The sequence below is a fragment of the Mustela putorius genome, unplaced genomic scaffold (genome assembly GCF_011764305.1).
Source record: "Mustela putorius furo isolate JIRA1106 unplaced genomic scaffold, ASM1176430v1.1 tig00003969_pilon_pilon_pilon, whole genome shotgun sequence".
Classification (NCBI taxonomy): Eukaryota; Metazoa; Chordata; class Mammalia; order Carnivora; family Mustelidae; genus Mustela; species Mustela putorius.
In genome coordinates, this window is record NW_025422112.1 from 646,009 (window position 1) to 665,637 (window position 19,629).

The following is a 19,629-nucleotide window of genomic DNA, read 5'->3' on the forward strand; positions in this document are numbered from 1 at the left end:
GAAGGAACTGACCAGCCTCTAACCAGGGTCCCCAAACTGGGTCAAGACAGCATTTTTAAAGTGCCATTTTTAAAATGGCACAGGGGAAAGGTGCCATTAAATATAATGAGTGAAGTAGGACAAGATAGACCTCAGTAAGAAGGGAAACTTTAAGCAAACACTGAATTGGGAGAATGAGCTGGCAGGTGAGGAAAAGTATTCTGGCGGAATTCGGGTTACTCTCTAGGTCAAAGAAGCTGTGAATGTGGATGAGGAAAAAAGTTACAACTTCTTACCACCTCCAACAGAAATTTAACAAATTCTTATTATGAATGGCAGCGACAAATCACAGTAGTTATCAGCAGTAACTGTGCTTTGTCACTGAGAGAAATCAGATCTCTTTATATTACAATTTGTTATATACTATACTAAAATAGTTTTGTGTTCCTTCCCATTTGAAATTGCTGGGGTTATTATACCTGCTGCTAAATCTTGTATGAAGGAAGGATAATTTTACTTTATTACAAAGTTGTTGTTAAATTTTATTAAGTATATTTCCAAAAAGTGGCTTATTTTATAATCCTGTGTATTTTACTTTGTGTATCTAGAAATGTTGTGTTCTTTTTTTTTTTTTTTAGATTTGTATTTATTTATTTGAGAAATTGAGAGGACAAGCAACGGGGAGGGACAGAGGGAGATGGAGAAGCAGACTCCCCACTGAGCAGGGACCGCCCCCCCTCACCCCTGCCCATCATGTAGGACTCAATCCCAGGATCCTGAGATCATGACCTGAGCTGAAAGCAGATGCTTAACTGACTGAGCCATGCAGGCACCCCTAGAATCCTTATTCTGAGGAGGGTTGCCCTTGACTTCACTAGAGTGCTAATGGAGGCCATGATGTAGGTGTAACACACACGGACACACAGGCACACATATGAAAGTGAGAAGTCCACTCTGGGATCCTGCCTCCCACATCTAGTGTTAAGAGTTGACAGAGGCCTCATGAAGCCCTAGACAGCAGGCCCACCGTGGCTGGGGCTCTAAGGCATGAAGGCTTGCGTCACCACACCAGGTATAGAATCTCATCCGTGTCACAGTTCCTGTACGAACACAGAGGGAAGGATTTGAATTTGCTGTCCCTACCTGAAAAGAGACAGTGTTCGAGGAGGAGAGTTATAAGGTCAGAGGTGGAGTTCTGACCAGTTCTGGAAATAAGGATTGTAGCCTCGGTGTTCCCTTCATTGCAATGTGTTTTGTTTGCCTGTTTTCTCTGAGATCCATGTCTCAGACATGTGCAGACTACATTTTCCCCACCAGAAGAAGAAAACTGGATGAGGGTTCAGCAGAAGGAAGAGAACAGACACAGTATTTATTCCCCACTCCGCTGCTTCTGGTAGCTTGTCTGCCAGTAGCCATATCCGCTCTAGTTCCAGACCTCCCCATCCATGGTCCCATGTCCTGATGAACAGCCCCAGTAAAGGCTCCCACCAGGTAGTCTGGCTTTGGGGCTTTTAAAAACACTGGCCCTTCCCTTTGTCCTGTCAGGCTTAGTGATGGCAGCTGCCTTCACCTGTTCAGCTACCACTGGTGTCTGGGTGACCTCACCAACATCATCTGTCTTTCTGGTTCCCTGCATTAAGATTAACTATCCATATCAATTTCCTTCCTATGGACCACCTCTTGTGGGCTCTCATGGGCAGCAAACCACAACAGTATGAGCAGCACCTTTGATTCTATCACCAAGAAAAATCACACATACCATTACAGCAATCGTGGGAGACTGGTCTTTATGGAAAGTACTCAGGTTTAGTATTGTTGAGACCTTATCCATGACAGGACGGAATCACAACATGCAATGAGAAGAAATGGCCACTCTGCAGAGATCTTGGATTTGGAACAAAATGCAATAAAAGAAAAGACTTTAAAAAGACTCCATTTTGGAAAAGAGAATGGCTTTAAAAAATTATATAGGATTATTGCATTATGTCAGAGGAAGTTTTTATTTTGTTTTGCTTGCTGTTTTTATTGAGATATAATTGACATACAATACTATATTCATTTCAGGTGTGCAGTATAGTGATTACTTATCTCTATATATTGCAAAATGACCACCACAATAAGTCTAACACCAGTCACCATGCATAGTCATAAAATTTTCTTCATATGCTGAGAACTTTCAAGATCTACTCTCTTACCAACTTTCAAATATGCGGTACAGTGTCATTGACTATGGCTAGCATCCTCTATGGTACATCCCTGTGACTTATTTATTTTATAATTGGAAGCTTGTACCTTTTAAACCCCTTCACATATTTTGTCCCCCTTCCTCCTGCTTCTGGCAACCACCCGTCCGTTCTCTAGGTTTATGAGCTTGGTTTTGTTTGAAGGACGAGATTTCCTTCTTTTTTATGGCTGAATTGGGCAGGTCCTCTGCCCAATTTTAAATGAGAAGTTTTTTTGCTATTGATCTCATACATTGAGATCTCATACATAAGTGAGATCAACAGTGTTTGTCTTTCCCTGTCTGACTTATTTCACTTAGGTTAATGCCATCAGGGTCCATCCATAATGTCACGGACGAGATTTCCTTCTTTTTTATGGCTGAATAATGTTCCACTGTCCATATATACATCACATTTTCTTTATCAATTCATCCGACAATGGACACTTAGATTGTTTCCATATCTCGACTGTTATAAATAATGTTGCAGTGAATATAGGCATGTGTGTGTGTCTTTTTTAGTCGGCGTTTTCATTTTATCTGGATAAATACCCAGATGAAGAATTACTGGATCATATGGTTAGTTCTATTTTTAACTTTTTGAGAAAACTCCATGTTGTTTTTCACTGCTCCAATTTATACTCCCACCAGCAACTCACAAGGTTGCCTTTTCTCCGCAACCTGGCCAACACTTGTTATTGCTTGTGTTTTTGAGAATAGCCACACTAACAAATGTGAGGTGGTATCTCACTGCTGTTATGATTTGGATTTCCCTGATTAGTACTGCCAGTTGGCCATGTGTATGTCTTCTTTGAAAAAATGCCCATTCAGGTCCTCTGCCCAATTTTAAATGAGAAATTTTTTTGCTATTGAGTTGTATGAATTTTTTTTATATTTTGGACATTAACCACTTGTCAGCTATATGATTTGCAAATATTTTCTCCCACTTAGGAGTTTGCCTTTTTATTTTGCTGTTAGTTTCCTTTGCTGTGCAGAAAACTTTTAGCTTGTTATAGTCCCATTTGCTTATTGTTGCTTTTGTTGCATTTGCCTTTGGTCTCAAATACAAAAAAATCATTGCCAAGACCAATGTCACGGAGCTTACCATCTATGTTTTCTTCAAGGGGTTTTATGGTTTCTGGTCTTACATTCAAATATTTAATCCATTTTTATTTGATTTTTGTGTACAATATCAGATAGTGGTCTAGTTTCATTCTTTTTCATGTGGCTGTCCGGTTTTCCCTGCACCATTTATTAAAGAGACTGTCCTATTCCCAATGTATATTCTTGGTTCCTTTGTCACAGAAGGACATTTTAATTTGAAAATGCATGTGCTAGAGAAAGAATATGGATTGACACTGGATAACCCAAAGTCCCTGAGAGACCTCTGTTGGTTGTATTTTGGTTTTGTTTTGGTTTTTTTTTGTTTTTTAAAGATTTTATTTATTTGACAGAGAGAGAGAATAAGAGAAGGAACACAAGCAGAGGGAGTAGGAGAGGGAGAAGCAGGCTTCCCTCTAACCAGGGAGCCAGATGTGGGACTCAATCCCAGGACTCTGGGATCATGACCTGAGAGGAAGGCAGATACTTAACGACTGAGCCACCCAGGGGCCCCTACTGATCTTTTTAACCACTATTTTTTTATTTATATTCTCTGCATATTATCAAGTAATTAAACTCCTATTCAAACTTATCTATTGATAAATTCACTGGTATATACTGAGCACCAGTTAAATAATTGACACTGCAAGGCAATTAAATGTATTTACATTTCTATTAAATATGGAAGAGGAAATGTAAGATTACTGCTAATTTTCATGAGTGCATGGACTAAGACTTGGGCAAGGAAATAAGACTAATTTGTATGAAATTAATTTGGGTATAAATTTTAATAATATAAATATCTACCAATAACTTTTATTCAGCCAACATTATAAATATCCCAGCCATCATTAGAAAGAGCTCAGGCTTTGGAGTCAGACGAGTTGGGTTTCAGAATGACTGCCATTTTTTAGCTGTGTGACCTCACCTGTCTGAGCCCCATCTATAAGACAGAAATACAAGAGTAAGAACACCTCATGGGGCCACCTTGAGAAATAAAACAGTTGTGAGAGAACACCTAGCAACTAGAACGTAGTAGTTCTTATCATTGCTATTGTTTGTATTACTTTGGAGTATATAAAAATACATTTATATTTCCATGACTTAAAAAATAATAGATTAAAAAGATGTTTTTTTTTTAATTTCTCCTGAATTTGAATGATGACCTACTCCAACTTTGATGTTTCTTAATTTCTTAACTAGGAATCCATTAAAATGAAGAAATTCAGGACTTAGGAATGAGAAAAGTGTTCCAAACACATTCAGTTCTCAAATATTCCATGTATGATATCTGGGAGTTTTGCTTTATCACAGTAAACTAACTACAAAGCATATTTAATCTGGTATAAATCTGCACTGTTTATGTAATGTGAATGATGGATACATGATACATGAGACCCTTCTCAAAGTGTATGCCATAAGATGTAACGCAGAGCTACAATGTGACCCATATCTTTTGGGAGTTTTTCTTCTTCTTTGACATTTCATGGTCCTGTGAAAATCCCATTATCTGGTTCAGATTGAAAGCAGTACTTCGAGAAGCCAGAAGATGGCACTAATTTCTAAGATTTACACATCTAAAAAGAATGTGCCGCTTTGGATTCTGATCATTTGCCATTTCTTCTCCTGGTGGAAATAATGCTGATCCATATTTTCATCAGTTTTCTTATCCTACTGTAAAATTCTGTTTGTTCTTAGCTTTTCTCTGACAATTAAAGAAGTGAGAATGGTAGAACTCTGTATCTACATAGAATGTTTGAATGATTTAGTATGAACAGGAATGGGCAATCAATCAAGGATATTTATTTCATGTTCATACCTGAGGGTGAATTGAATATTTTCTGTCCATTTGAATAGAGAGCTTGATTTTATTCATGTATTGAGTATTATCTTGAGTTCAGAAAGAATAGGTAAGTATGTTTTCTGTAAAAGTCACCATCACTTATTACTGTTAATGACATCTTAGAAGAAACTTATTTTTCATTTTATGTGTTGTGGTGAGTGCTGTGTAAGACTGATGAGTCCAGACCTGTACCCCTGCAACACATTATACATTATATGTTAATAATAATAATTTTTAAAAGATATTTAGAGAAAAATAAATAAATAAATGAAATCACATTTGTAGGTTACCACTTTTTTATTTCTAAATGTTAACACGGAATGGTGTGGAAGCATGCTGGACAAGGAACTTATTCAACAACAGAAATAGAAACAACAGGGTGCCTGGGTGGCTCAGGGGGTTAAGCCGCTGCCTTCAGCTCAGGTCATGATCTCAGGGTCCTGGGATCCAGTCCCGCATCGGGCTCTCTGCTCAGCAGGGAGCCTGCTTCCCTCTCTATCTCTCTCTCTCTCTGCCTGCCTCTCCATCTAATAAATAAAATCTAAAGAAAAGAAAAGAAAAGAAAAGAAGTAGAAACAACAGTGGTCGTATAAATGGTTTTATACCCTAATTGCATTTATGCAGGATATTGAGCTAAATCTATTGCTGTCTTACTAAGAAGAACTTAAGAACAAAGAGAGAAGAAAGATGTTTACACCTCAAACCTACAAAAGACAGCTGGCGAGGCGAACAGTGGTCTTGTATTTTTGCAAATTCACCCATCTGCCTAAGGATATACGAATTTTTTTTCCTGGCAGAGTTAAATGTATATTTCGAGGTAGTCTGTGCTGCTAAACACCATGCTTGCAAAACTGGCATACCAAAGTCTTTCAAAATCAGCAGTTTCCAGGGGAAAATCCATCTACCATCTGCTTGCTTCATTAAAATACATAATAGAGGAGGAAAGAACTGAACTGCAATTTTACCAGCTCAGCGCTCCCTGGTGTCCAGTCGGCTAAGGTTATATACAGCAGCCTATATAGAAAACAGAATCCAAGTGAAAAAATCAACCAGTTTTATTTTATTTCCTTCTTGTCATTTCTATTTATATAAAAATAGAGCAAAGAGCTTTATTTTAGAAAAATAGATTTGGACAAGACAGTCTATTCTGAAATAACTGTACATTTTGAAAAATTCTTTAATGAACTTAAGGCACTTTTCTCAAGTCCATATTGTAAAATTTTAAACAAGACTGTGAGGGAATCATACAGACATTTTGCCACGTAAAAACCAAAAATTTCTGTCAAAAACTATCAGCTGCCCCAAGAAACAGTGTTTTTATCTTATAAGTTCAGAAGAAACTATTATCAAATATTAAACATAAAACAATTTTAGAAGAAAAATCTTATGAAATTATAGTTATATTTATTCAACTTAGTCACAAAAAACTACTGATTTGTGAAGTTGGGGGTATCTTCCTTGATTTTCAGTATCACTATAGAATGTTATTTTAATTTTTGCCCATACTTGAAAATTAAGATTCTAATATCTTTGTAAACATCCAGAAATATCCTTATTCTTTAGAAGCAAAAGACTAGAAAAATGGGGAAAAAAATCAAACAAGTAATGGTTAGCATTGGTGATAGTATAGAAATTCTTTTTCCCAACTTCATCCAACAGATCCAATTCTTTCTTTAGTGACATAAGAGCAGAACAATTAAGATATTAAATAAACAATAACCACAGAAAAATAACACATCAGTGTTACCATTTTTTCAACACTATGGTAAGCCCCTTATATGTATCCACTCAACTATTTGATAAAGATGTATTCCATACCCACTTGAGTCAAGGCACTGTTGTACACCCTGGAGTTGGTGAAAGACAGGTAAGTTCTCTGCACTGATGAGCCCTACAGTCTAAGGGATTGAGACAGTAAAAAAAAAAAAAAAAAAAAAAAAAAAAAATTGGGGGGAGAGAGAGAGTAAAAAATAAATAACATATTATGTAAATAGGCTGTAGTAAACTGAGGAGGTTAAAAAACTAGAGAATGATGGGGGTAGGAGGAATTAATAATTTTGTAGGGTGGTCAGAGAAGACCCCTGTGAAGAGGGGATACTTGTCCACAGTCTTGGGGAAAGTGAGGGAGAGGATGTTTGAGCATTGGAACTAGAGAACCAGAAGTCCTGAACTCGGAGCATATTTGGTTTATTTAAGAAACACAAAGAAGTTAGCAAGGTTGGAGCAGAATGAGCAAGAAGAAAGGGGTATAAAATAAATTAGGAGAATAAGGATTTGAGTCTATCCTGAAGAGTTGTTTTTTGTTTTGTTTTGTTTGTTTTGTTTCAAAATTCAAGGGAAAACACTAGAGGACTTTTAAATATGCAATTAATATTTAAAGAACACACTAGCTACAATACAAAAAAGAGACACCAAGGGGACAAAGGTGGCAAAAGAGACCAGTTAAGAAGCCAGTAGTAGTCCAGAGTAGAGAGAATTGCGCAGTAGACTTTGGTGGCATTGATGGAGGTGGTGAGAAGCTGTGAGATTCAGGAGATTATTTTGAAAAGGAACAGAATTTTCCAACCAACTGGTTGATGTGGCAGAGAAAGAAAAAATTTAGGTTGTGACTAGCTTTTGTTCTGAACAAAGACAGAGAAGGGACGCCTGGGTGACTCAGTCGGTTAAGTGTATGCCTTCACCTCTGGTCATGATCCCAAAGTCTTGGGATAAAGCCCTGCATTGGGACATTGGGATCCCTGCTCAGCGGGGAGTTATCTTCCTCTCCCTCTCCCCCTGCTTGTGTGTTCTCTCTCTCTCTCTCTCTCTCTCTCTCTCTCTCTTTCTCTCAAGTAAATAAAACAGGAAAAAAGAGAGAGAAGACTGGGGGAGAGATTTGATTGGGAGGAGAGGTTATAAGGATATGAGAATAAAGAGTTCTGTCTTGTATATGGTCAGTTTAAGATTCTCATTGGTCATACAAATGTATGTCAAATATCCAGTAGGTAGTTGGATATAGGAATGTGGCGCTCTGAAAAGAAGTCAAGGATACAGACGCTTATTCAGGAGTCATCCTGCTGTAGGGGGTTCATACAAGGAGATAAGAGAGTGATGGCAGATGGAGACAACTGAAAGAAAAGGAGAATGAGAACAGCAGTTGCAGGCAGAAGAATACTAGCAGAGAAGAATATCATGATGATAAGTGAAGAAACAATTTCCAGAAAAAAGAAATAATCAACTGCCAACTGCTCCTGAGATTTTGAATAAGAAGAGAACAGAGAATTGGCATTGAATTTGAAAAGATGGTGGCCACTGGTGACCTTGACATCGGAAGTTCTAACGGAAAGAGAGAAGATAAGCTGACTAGAATGAAATCAAGAGTGAATGGGTAATGAAAGAAGAAACAAAGAAACAAAGAAGAAAGAAAGTCAACAGAGATACTCCTTTAGAACACTCTTACTAGAATGACAGACGGAAAAACAAGAAGCAGCTAGAGAGGAATGTAGAGCTAAAGCAGAGGAAAGCAGTTTTTTTCAGATGGAGATACTTTAGCATAATTGGTGTTGAAGAGAATGATTCAGTAGAGAAGAAAAATTTGGTGTCTCCCCCAAGGAAGTGGGACAGGATTGCGGAGATGGTGCCGTTAAGTAAATGAAGGGTGGATCTGATACCCAGGCAGCGTCAGCCTGGTAACCAGAGGAAAGGCAGAACATCGGAATCAAAATTCAAGCTCCGAAGCAAGGAGGAGCTGATGGCAGAAGACTGGGGTAGTTCTCTGCTCTTAGTTGATTTTCTTCTGTGAAATAAGAAGCAAGATCATTCATTGAGAAATGATGAATGTTAGGTGTTAGAGGGGGAAAGAAGAGGCATAAATTAGTCGCCTTCGTGACTTGACTGGTAAAATGAAGTGGGATTACAGAGTTTGTGCAAGAGGCTTATCCACTTGAAGTGTGAGGTTAGCTCTGATGTGTTTCCTTCAGCCACATACTTTTCTCATTCTTCACACAAAGGTGGACATTCTTACTATCCTCATCTTACACTGGAAGAAACTCAAACAGAGAAGCTCACCTCACCCAAATTTACATAGAAAGTGAGGAAATCCAAAATGGAGTCTGAGCTGGCTGCGTCCAGGGGCCTCTCCTCAATCACCAGGACGTGTAATACCTCATAATGCCATACGTCACGACCAGCCAGTGGGCTTCAGGAGGCATCACTGATTGCAGCGTTGAAAGGAAGGTGTTCTGCAGTCTGAGCTCTTCTATATGTCTCCTTCCCACATCCCGGGAGCCCATCTTGGTCATTCCTGTGCAAAAATGTCAACAATTCAGGCGAGAGGACTAAACAGAGCGTATTTTTAAAATAAAAAAGTACAGTTACATTTAAAACATTCACAGACTGTTTCTCTGTCCTGATGGGGAATAAGAAAATTTTGCCATAGTAAATGTTCTAGAAGACAAAAGTTTATACCCTTTTTGTGGTAGTTTTTGCTAAGCTGTCTCCGGTGAGCGTAATGTGATATGTTATGCAAAGATTCCATGTTGAGCCTGCAACCAAGCACTATATTGCAGAAAAGATTATAACGTTCTCCTATCATTGAAGGTTTGTAGAATTTTTAATGACCCTAGGTGATGCTGAGATACATAAGGCTTTCTGACTGCCTGAAATGTTCCCAGACTTCTGTTAGTGATTCTGCTCCCTTCTTCCACACACTAAATAATTAATATTTAGTTCAACTCCCAGCATGCTCCTTCCTTCCTCATGGTTCCTTTCTACTGCTGTAACTTTAAAAGTACTAAAGAAAAAAATGCAGACGTTCACATACGGAAACCATGAGGCAACTAGGGATTACAAAAGAAAAAAAAAAATTCACTTAATAGCCCTAAAATATTCCCATTACAATCTGTTCAATCTACTGATTTGATGACGACTGACGCTTCTAGAAGTCTGATCTGGGAATTTGTGTAACAGAGTAATCAAATTAACCAAATGTTGCCTGGTTGAAGATCATTAAAGGCTTACTTTCAAGAACTGGAAAGAAACATTTGTAAGGCTGAAAATCCTCTTTCTGGAATCTGGGTCCCGGCATGTTCTCCTGCCTGATCCAGCAGGATGGAGATCACGTAGGTGAGGACACAGGAGCCTCTTCATACTGGGATGGACATCCTTTGACCCCTTCTCCTGATTCCCATTCTTCCCCTTAGAAACCCTATCTTTTCACTGGCTCAGAATTACCGAAAGACAAAGCCCCTTGAAGTAAATCACAACTAAGGATTTAGAGAAATCACTTACCTGCCCAGATACAGGTGGTTCTCTCTGCAGTGTTGGTTACTAGAATATCAGCTGCTGTGTAATTTTGTTTCTTAGTAGCCACATTTTTAAAAATAAAGAGACAGGTGAAATTTATTTTAATAAGATATTTTATTTGACTCAATATTTAATGCATATAAAATATTATTAACAAGATATTTTACATTCTTGGGGCACCTGGGTGGTGCAGCCAGGTATCAAACTCACGGTTTTGGTTTAGGTCATGATCTCAGGGTCAGTGAGGTAGAGCCCCACATCAGGCTCCAGCTCAGCACAGAATCTGCTTGAGACTCTCTCTCCCCCTCTGCCCCTCCCCATGGCACATGCGTGTTCTCACTGTCTCTCTCTCAAATTAATCTTCTTTTAAAAACAGATATTTTACATTCTTTCCTCTGTACAAGGCCCTCTCAGTTAGCCTAGACACAAGTCAAGTACTCAAGAGCCACATGTGGTGTCTGCACTGTTCAACAGTATAGCATTAGACTAAGAAATACAGAGTGTGACAAATCCTTTCCTGTGCACACGATTATCCTCAGTCTTCAGTATACATTGTACTTCTTTTCAGTAGTTTGAAATTGTCTCATAAACTTATTCTGATTGGATACTAGAACTGATAACACATTTCTGTCCACTGTTTATATAAGTATCACACCATTATCTTTTTTCATGACTGACCTATAAATTTCCTCACATTTACAATTCAGTGTAAGCTTAGCTAACTATTGGATTTCTTGGTATCATCAAAGTCCTCATTCCCTTTTTTTTTTTTTTTTAAGATTTTTTTTTTAGGGCGCCTGTATCTGGGCGGGTAAGTGATTTCTCTAAATCCTTAGTTGTGATTTACTTCAAGGGGCTTTGTCTTTCGGTAATTCTGAGCCCAGGTGGCTCAGTGGGTTGGGCTACTGCCTTCGGCTCAGGTCATGATCTCAGGGTGGATCCCAGCCCAATGCTGGGATCGAGTCCCGCATCGGCTCTCTGCTCGGCGGGGAGCCTGCTTCCTCCTCTCTCTCTCTCTGCCTGCCTCTCTGCCTACTTGTGATCTCTCTCTGTCAAATAAATAAATAAAATCTTTAAAAAAAAAAAAGATTTTTTTTTAACTTATTTATTGGCAGAAATCACAAGTAGGCAGAGAGGCAGGCAGAGAGAGAGGAAGGGAAGCAGGTTCCCTACTGAGCAGAGAGCCCAATGCCGGGCTCGATCCCAGGACCCTGGGATCATGACCTGAGCCGAAGGCAGAGGCTTTAACCCATTGAGCCACCCAAGCGCCCCAAAGTCCTCATTTTCATTCTTCATTCAAACCAAACTTTGGTCCTCTAGCTCTTTCCAAATAATCCTGCTTTCACATTTCATCTCTAGGGTGATATTTCTAAAAGGCAACTCAAAGACTACGGAAAAAATGTCAAGGCCTTCATAATTCGACCCCTGTCTGACTACCTCATTACATTTCCTTGTACTTTTCCTTTTAATACTTCATTTTAAAATTGGCATACCCCATGAGTTCTTTGAGTATGACATGTTTGGGCCTCCTCACCTGAAAACATGCTATTCTTTCAACCTGAAATGATCTTTCCTTTTTATCTGCCAGGTGAATTGCTGCTCATCAGCTTCCAACTCAAGTTTCCATCCAGTTCATTTGGATCAGTTGGTTGACCACACACTAGTTCCTTGAGGGCTGGGATGGTGCTCTGTTATCTATGTCACCAGCATCCAGCACAGAGTCTGACAGTGAAATATGGACAAGGTGTATAGGTTTTGATCTAACCCAAATGTAGTACTAAACTTTTAGGTAGACCCAACTGTAAATTATTATAAGGAAGATATATTATTTAAAAAGTCATCCCCCCCCAAAAAAATCCTCTATTTTAACATTAAATTTAGTTGAATTCTATTGTTTTAACGGCAACATCAAACATTGTCAGTTTTTCATTTTCTTTCAATTCCAGTACATTTCATTTCCTTCAACTATCCTATCTATGAGGCCACAGCTAGTGAAATCCCTGATAGAAAGAGCCTCGCCTATTGTCTCTGGAACACAGACCATAAATCACTTCATTAGATTAAAAAGAATAAATAAATGTAAGAGGTGGTATGTCTCAAAATCATGCTGAGATGCTGGTGAGTTTTCAGAAAAAGAATACTTATTCTAGGCCATACATCCCAAGGAATAAACTGGTAAGATTTTAACAAAATCTTATTCTGCTGATTCCACACAGTTACCCTACTTTAACAGTTACACAAAGCAAACAGAAATAAAAGCCTCTGAGAAGTAGAATTACTTTTCCCAGGATAGTACAATTATTTGCTGTATAAACAATTATAACCAGACATAGGTACCAGAGTGGGGATATTTCTTAAGGCTTATAAAAATTCTAGTTTTACAACTTCCTAGGAGAGGCAACCTCTCTAGAGAAGAGAACAATGAAGGGTAATCAAAACAAGCTCTTCTTCCCTCTGTCAAGCTATCTCAAACTAATAAGAATAGATCCTGGGTCTACGGCCATACCACCCTGAACGCGCCCGATCTCGTCTGATCTCGGAAGCTAAGCAGGGTCGGGCCTGGTTAGTACTTGGATGGGAGAATAGATCCTGGGAACATCTTTTAATCTGGGAATAGCATCCCTAACAGACAGGGATAGGGATCAACATCCCCCTTCCTGTTTCCTGTGATCCTCTCAGGGTGGGGGAAATAGAAGCCGGTTGGGACTATTTACAAACAGAACAGAGCAATCAAAGAGAAAAGTTGGAAACAAGATTAGAGGCAGGACAGAAAGCCCAGCTGGCTAACGGTACCCCTCAATTAAATTGTTTTGTCCACCATGGCTCTTGAACTTCGTTTTTTAACCATTTCCTGTTTCTACTAAATCTCCCTGCAGTTTCATTCCCATGAAACCCATGCTTTCGTTTTTTTAACAAGCATTGTAACAGAGCAAAAATAAACTTTTTTTTAAAAAGATTTTATTTATTGGGGTGCCTGGGTGGCTCAGTGGGTTAAAGCCTCTGCCTTCGGCTCAGGTCATGATCCCAGGGTTCTGGGATCGAGTCCCACATCGGGCTCTCTGCTCAGCAGGGAGCCTGCTTCCTCCTCTCTCTCTCTGCCTGTGTCTCTGCCTACTTGTGATCTCTGTCTGCCAAATAAATAAATAAAATCTTTGAAAAAAAAGTCTTTGGTATTAAAAATATATATTATTTATTTATTTATTTATTTGACAGAGAGAGAGACAGTGAAAGCAGGAACACAAGCAGGGGGAGTAGGAGAGGGAGCAGCAGGCTTCCTGCTGAGCAGGGAGCCCTGTGTGGGACTCCATCCCAGGACCCCAGGTCAAGAGCAGAAGGCAGATATCTAACTGAAGGAGCCACCCAGGCGCCCCTACACATGTTTGTTTTTTTTTTTTTTTTAAACAAAGATTTCGGTAAGGACCTACTTAGCAAGAGGCTTTCATTAAAGTTAAACTGTCCCTGCTCCCCTTCCCCCAGGGGATTCACTTAAAAATAAGTCCCAGAAACCAGCTCCAGGTAACAAAGCCCAGATACAGGGTGGGTCAGACCAGGTGGAGACATCCGATCGGTGGGGGGATGCATACTGTCTCCCGGGTTACCAAGGACTGTGGGCCCTGCCCTTTGGGAGCCTTTTGGGCGTCAATTCCAACCAAGGCGATAGGCTGGTTCAAATGTGTACTAGGGTAAATTGTAACTCAATTGGTCACCTAGTATCACTGTGGCGTTTCCTGTGTGTGTTACAATCTCATTGGTCACCTGTGCGTGGCCAGGCCCAACCGCATGGCCTTTGCCCTTAAAAGCTAGACTGTGAAACAGAGAAGGGTCGCCCTCTCTTGTAAGAGGTGCGGCCCCAAACTTTCGGTTATATTCTTGATGCTTGGCACGAAATAAAGCTTTGCTTGACCTTCGCTTTGTATCAGTCTCGCTCCTTTAATCATGGACCCATTATTGGGGCATAACAATTTCTACCTAAAAAAACGTTCTGGTCATTGATGACAGTGATTAATGACAGACATTGATGACAATATGATGGAAACTGATCTGTTGCCTGCCCGCGTCTTGGCCTTCTCACACTGACCTATGACTTTGACTTTTCCAAAATCACAGGATTTGAAAAGCCCAATTTCAAGCTGCAAGATTCTCTCTAAGTCATGGCCAGTGCTCAGATGCCAATCACCTTTACAAAGCACCTGGGCAAATACTTTGACCACCAATGATTTTTTTTTAAGATTTTTATTTATTTATTTAACAGACAGAGATCACAAGTAGGCACAGAGGCAGGCAGAGAGAGGGGGGAGGAAGCAGGCTCCCTGCTGAGCAGAGCCCGATGCGGGACCCAATCCTAGGACCCTGAGATCATGACCTGAGCCGAAGGCAGCGGCTTAACCCACTGAGCCACCCAGGCGCCCACCAATGATCTTTTTTATTTTGAAAATTACTCTTCAAAATATAGGGTTTTGCGGGGCACCTGGGTGGCTCAGTGGGTTAAAGCCTCTGCCTTCAGCTCAGGTCATGATCCCAGGGTCTGGGGATCGAGCCCCACATCAGGCTCTCTGCTCAGCAGGGAGCCTGCTTCCTCCTCTCTCTCTGCCTGCTTCTCTGTGATCTCTGTCTGTCAAATAAATAAATAAAATCTTTAAAAATATATATATATAGTGTTTTGCTTTTTAAGTCAGTTCTTTCTTATGTAGAAAGGGTGTGCGAGTGAAAGTTTTATATACAGGCTCTCTAAACACTGAACTTCCTTTGTTCCGGTTTTGAAACTCCCCATTGACTCACTCAGTTGCTCAATGCTGATGGGCACTTAAGTCTAATTAACGTGATAGTAAACAGACTCCCCAGCCAGATGCATCAGCAAAACATAGCCCTCCTTTTACAAGGACATGTTCAGGTTTATTTTAACTATTTGGTTTGGGTTTTTCCACAGCTGCTGATATTTCTCGGCCCAGGTTCAGGGGCACAGACGCCTTCGGATACACGTCATTTCTGGCTTATTCACGGATCCCAGACATCAGCTTCGGTTATGAATTCCACTTGAAGTTTCAGCTAGCAAATAATCACTCGGCACTGCAAAATAACTTAATATTTTTCACTGGACAGAAGGGCCATGGTAAGATTAATTGACCCCTCTAGGATTGGCTTAGCTCCTTTAAGAATACTTAAGAAATTCTTCAGGGTTCCTCTCATTAACTGTGGATAAAGGAGACATTTGCCTGCAAACAACCTCCTCCTGTTTTCTGCCTCGAGCGTGGTCCTTGTAGTCCAAGGTGTTTAGACATTCCCTGACCCTTTCCAAAACCTGTTCACACCAGGGCTGCTGCTTATCAGCAAGGGCAAGAATGCCAGCAGGCAAACGTGAGGACAGAGAAGGTGAACGTGCGTCACATGAGAGATGAGCTTATTGACTTGTTCTTTCCCGTTTCTTTCTGTTTCCATATATAAGGAGAGAAGGGAAATTCTCAGAAGGGACACCATTTCACCATGTGTTGTGAAATGGGAATGGTTGCCCTCAAAGGAAACTATTCCAGATTTAAGAAGTAACTAATTAAGAAAGTTCTCAGCCTGTAATGAAGTCCTCCAGTGCCCTAGAATTGGTGGGAAATGAACATGCAAGTTAAATTTGTCTAAGTAGAAACCAGTTGTGCTTGTGTGGAATCAAGGAAAAGTGCGTATATTTAATTCCTGAGTCAGCAGCTAAGTAGTTAAACAATTAATCACCCACTTTCTCTGAGTTCAGTATTCTCATCTGTGAAATCAACATGGTACACCAGAAAGGAACCTTTCTCTCAACCATCAAGGATTCTCTGGTACTAGGGTAAATAACATGTTCTCTTCTTTTTGACTGGTTCAGTGCCGGCCTCTAATTTTGAACACTGGCTTCTGAATTAACACGTGTCTGAAAGGAGCCCACAGCCCAAGTGAAGGGTAGTGTGTCAGCCTCCGACCACTTCTGGGAGGATGGGGGAGGGGAGCCCTTCACGTGAACTGAGAAAGTCCACCTCCAAAGTCCATTCGGATCTCCGCCCCATCTCTCCTGCCAGAGCCTGCTTGACCTCCGCCAACCTGATTTCCCTCTTGCCTTTGCTGCCTGCAGATCCTTCTCCGATTACAGCAAGTTCCTTTTTTAAAAACCTTGCTGAAAACCCACCTGTGCCTTTCTACTCTACTTGGAATGCAGTCTAGACCTCCCCACCGTGTCCTCTCTGGGGGCCTTCAGGATCGGGCCCCTGGCTCCGTCTCCAACCTCCCTCCGTCTCTGGGCTCCTCTCCTACACATCTTCTTCCAGTGCCTTAACCACCCAGCGCTTGCCTGTCGCACGCAGAGGCTTTGTGCGGCTTATTTCCTCTGCCGTGACAAGAGACGGCTGCCAGAGGGGTCGAGAGCAGGCTGTGGGGCCCAAACATGTAGACTTGGATCCAGTCTCCACCACCTACAGACTGTGGGTTAAGTTACTTAATGTCTCTGTGCCTCAGTTTCCTCCCTTGTCAGATGATTTAATAACGGCACATGCTCTAATGGAGTTGTGAGGATTAAGGTAGTCAAGACAGGAAGACACTTGAAACTGAGAACGGGACTCAGATTGTCTCAGGGAGGCACCCCAGCCACCTTCACAAATGTAGATGCTATCCCACCGCACCCATTCTCTACCCCAGCTTCTTATTTATTTTCTTCAAAGCCTACCCCTTAATTTATTTTTTAGATAGTTTATTGTTGACTGTCTCCACTGCTCGAATGGGAGCTTTATGTGGACAGAGACCAAGCAAGTGGTCTTTGACTTTATAAACCTACACGGAGCACGCTTGCCTGACCCACAGTCAGCACTGAGTAATGAATACGAGAACCACCCTAAAAACAGATAATGGTGTGATGTGTAAGACAGCAACTCAGCTGCGCAATGTTTTAAAAAGTAGCCATTCTGGGGCTTTCCAGTCCAGACGCCGTCCTCTCCATCAGGATTTCCCCGTGGCCACTCGCCTCCCACCCCTTCCGGCAGTCCCCCCGCCTCTGAGCCTGAGAACCTGCCCGGCACATAGAGCACAGACCCTTGATCACAAACTGGGGTTCGCTAAACTTCTCTCCTTCGTACAGACGGTGCCCCAGGTATCACTACATTGCCAAGAAGCCTCTCGGATGGTTTTAATAAATACCTATTGAGTGACTGCCAGAAGTCCGGGAGGAAGAAAGGGAGGGAAGACAGAATTTTTACCCCTGCATCATATGTTTATCGATTATATCCTTTTAATTAGCACCCCCTCCCTACACACACTCAAAAAAAAAAAAAAAAGAGCGTTGAAGACCTTGGCTCTGTCTTGTTTTAAAACAAATCTTCTAAATTCTGAAAGATTGAGAAGAAGAACCCAAGGAAAGGACAAACACTTGGCCCACAAAAACGCTGCTACTGAGTAACTCTTCATTATTCTTCTATGAAGAGTCCTTCAAAATTCTCAAAAACAAACAGGTGAAAAGTGAAGATTTAGCCACAGCATTTGTAAATTGTGGAATCTTTCTTGTGACATTTTTTGGTCTTCTCTAGTCATCTGCTTTATAGGAGCTGAAAGCGCATGCTGCACTGCTTTAGGTATATACGATGGCTAAATAAAGGCTAGATTACAGCAGATGAGTTGTGGAGCTCTGTTGCCCAGAGTGAAAATGAAAAATCTGAAGCATGCAGTTCCACATCCGACCACGTGAGGGAGCAAGAACACCAGTTTAAGAGTGCAAGTAGCGCCAGAGCTTTTTAAGGCAGTGTTCGCTAAGAAGGACCTCTTCACGCCTGTGTCAGAATCACATGAAGGTGCTTGTTAAGATCCTAATTCCCAAACCACGGGGTGGGAGGAGGGTGGCCACGTGCCTCACGTGACTTGCGATGGTAACCTGACTAATCCTATGCCCGTGTTTCTGCAGTCATTCTTGGCATTTCCTTTATTAGCTCTCCTTCCTTCCATAGCTCCCACTCCCTTGTAGCAGATGTCTTCTAGTTTGACTTTTCTGGAAACCGTCACTATGTCCCACGGTGACCCACAGGTGATTACATTATCTTCCCCTCCTGTCTCCCTTCTGCCGGCGACTGCCGTTAATAAACATTCTGCTTCAGCTGGAAGCCCAGGAGTCGTCTAGATTTCTTCCTTTTATTCATTTTGACAAGTATCTGCTGAGGCCTTGAGGAGGCCTTCCTCTAGGTACTAAAGATGCATTGTGAATCAGACAGACACAGTCTTTGCCTTCTCTTCATTCTGTTACCCACGTTCCACCCAGCGCCAAAGTCTGTCCATTTTACCTCCCAATTCCTTTTTGTATTTTCCCCTTCTTTATTCTTTCTTCTCCTCATCATGCCCAGTCGACCACAGACTACTGTAGTCATGTTCCTCCTCCCCTCTCCCCCCCTACTTTGCTACAGGGGATCATTCTAAACATTCAGATCCAAACTTATCTTGCCTAATCAGGATGCTTCATCACAACGTACATAGCAAGATCCTTTGCATACTATGTACAGATGTTTGCCAGTCCCTGCCTATCACACAACCTCCTTTTCCTTCACTCTACCCTATAGCTGGCTGCACTGGACACACGGACCTTCTGTGATGTGTCACTGTGTCCTCACTTCTATGCTGTTCCACCTTCCTGAGCCACCCACACATCACCTGCCTGCCTCTAAAACATTTCTATCCTTTGAGCCTCAGTTCAAAAGATCATTCTTCTTGGCAGTCTTTAACCCTTCCAGGAGAATTTAAGAATTAATCACACTGCCGTTTGCTGGAAACCGATATCCTATCTTCTTTTAACTGCTGGGATCTCTTCAGGGGTTCTTTTTTATAACAAGAGTGGCTGTCACATATAGACAGTCACTACACATTTTTGGAAGAATGAAGACAAAGATCCCCAGTCCCTGTTACATTAAAACTAACACTCAATTCAGGGAGTCTGAATTGGCAGCAAAATTTTGTTACCTTAGCCCTACATCAGAGCTAAGAAGCCATGTCTGGTGCACACAGCCTCCATCACTCTGTCTGATGTGTACCGGGAACATAGACATCGCTGAATGAAAAGAAGCACGTAACTGACGCAGAAGATGGAATTCAGAAAGCAGAATGCTCATCCTAGGAGAAGGATCAGGAAATTTCTTTCCATCTGCCTGTTTCTCATTCTGTGCCTTCCATTTCCACCAGTCCTCTATAGTTAGTGCGGGAGCAGCCCCGCCAG

General features: G+C 41.1%; 1 protein-coding gene across 1 annotated transcript in view; it reads left to right on the plus strand.

Annotated features, from left to right (window-relative positions):
- The window catches only part of LOC123389275 (protein eyes shut homolog), a 108,423-nt gene that overhangs the window by 25,013 nt on the left and 63,781 nt on the right, over positions 1–19,629 (plus strand). Inside the window, exon 2 of the mRNA XM_045070409.1 lies at positions 15,355–15,537. Within this exon, the coding sequence (XP_044926344.1) occupies positions 15,355–15,537 (183 nt within the window). The remainder of the gene's footprint in view (positions 1–15,354; positions 15,538–19,629) is intronic.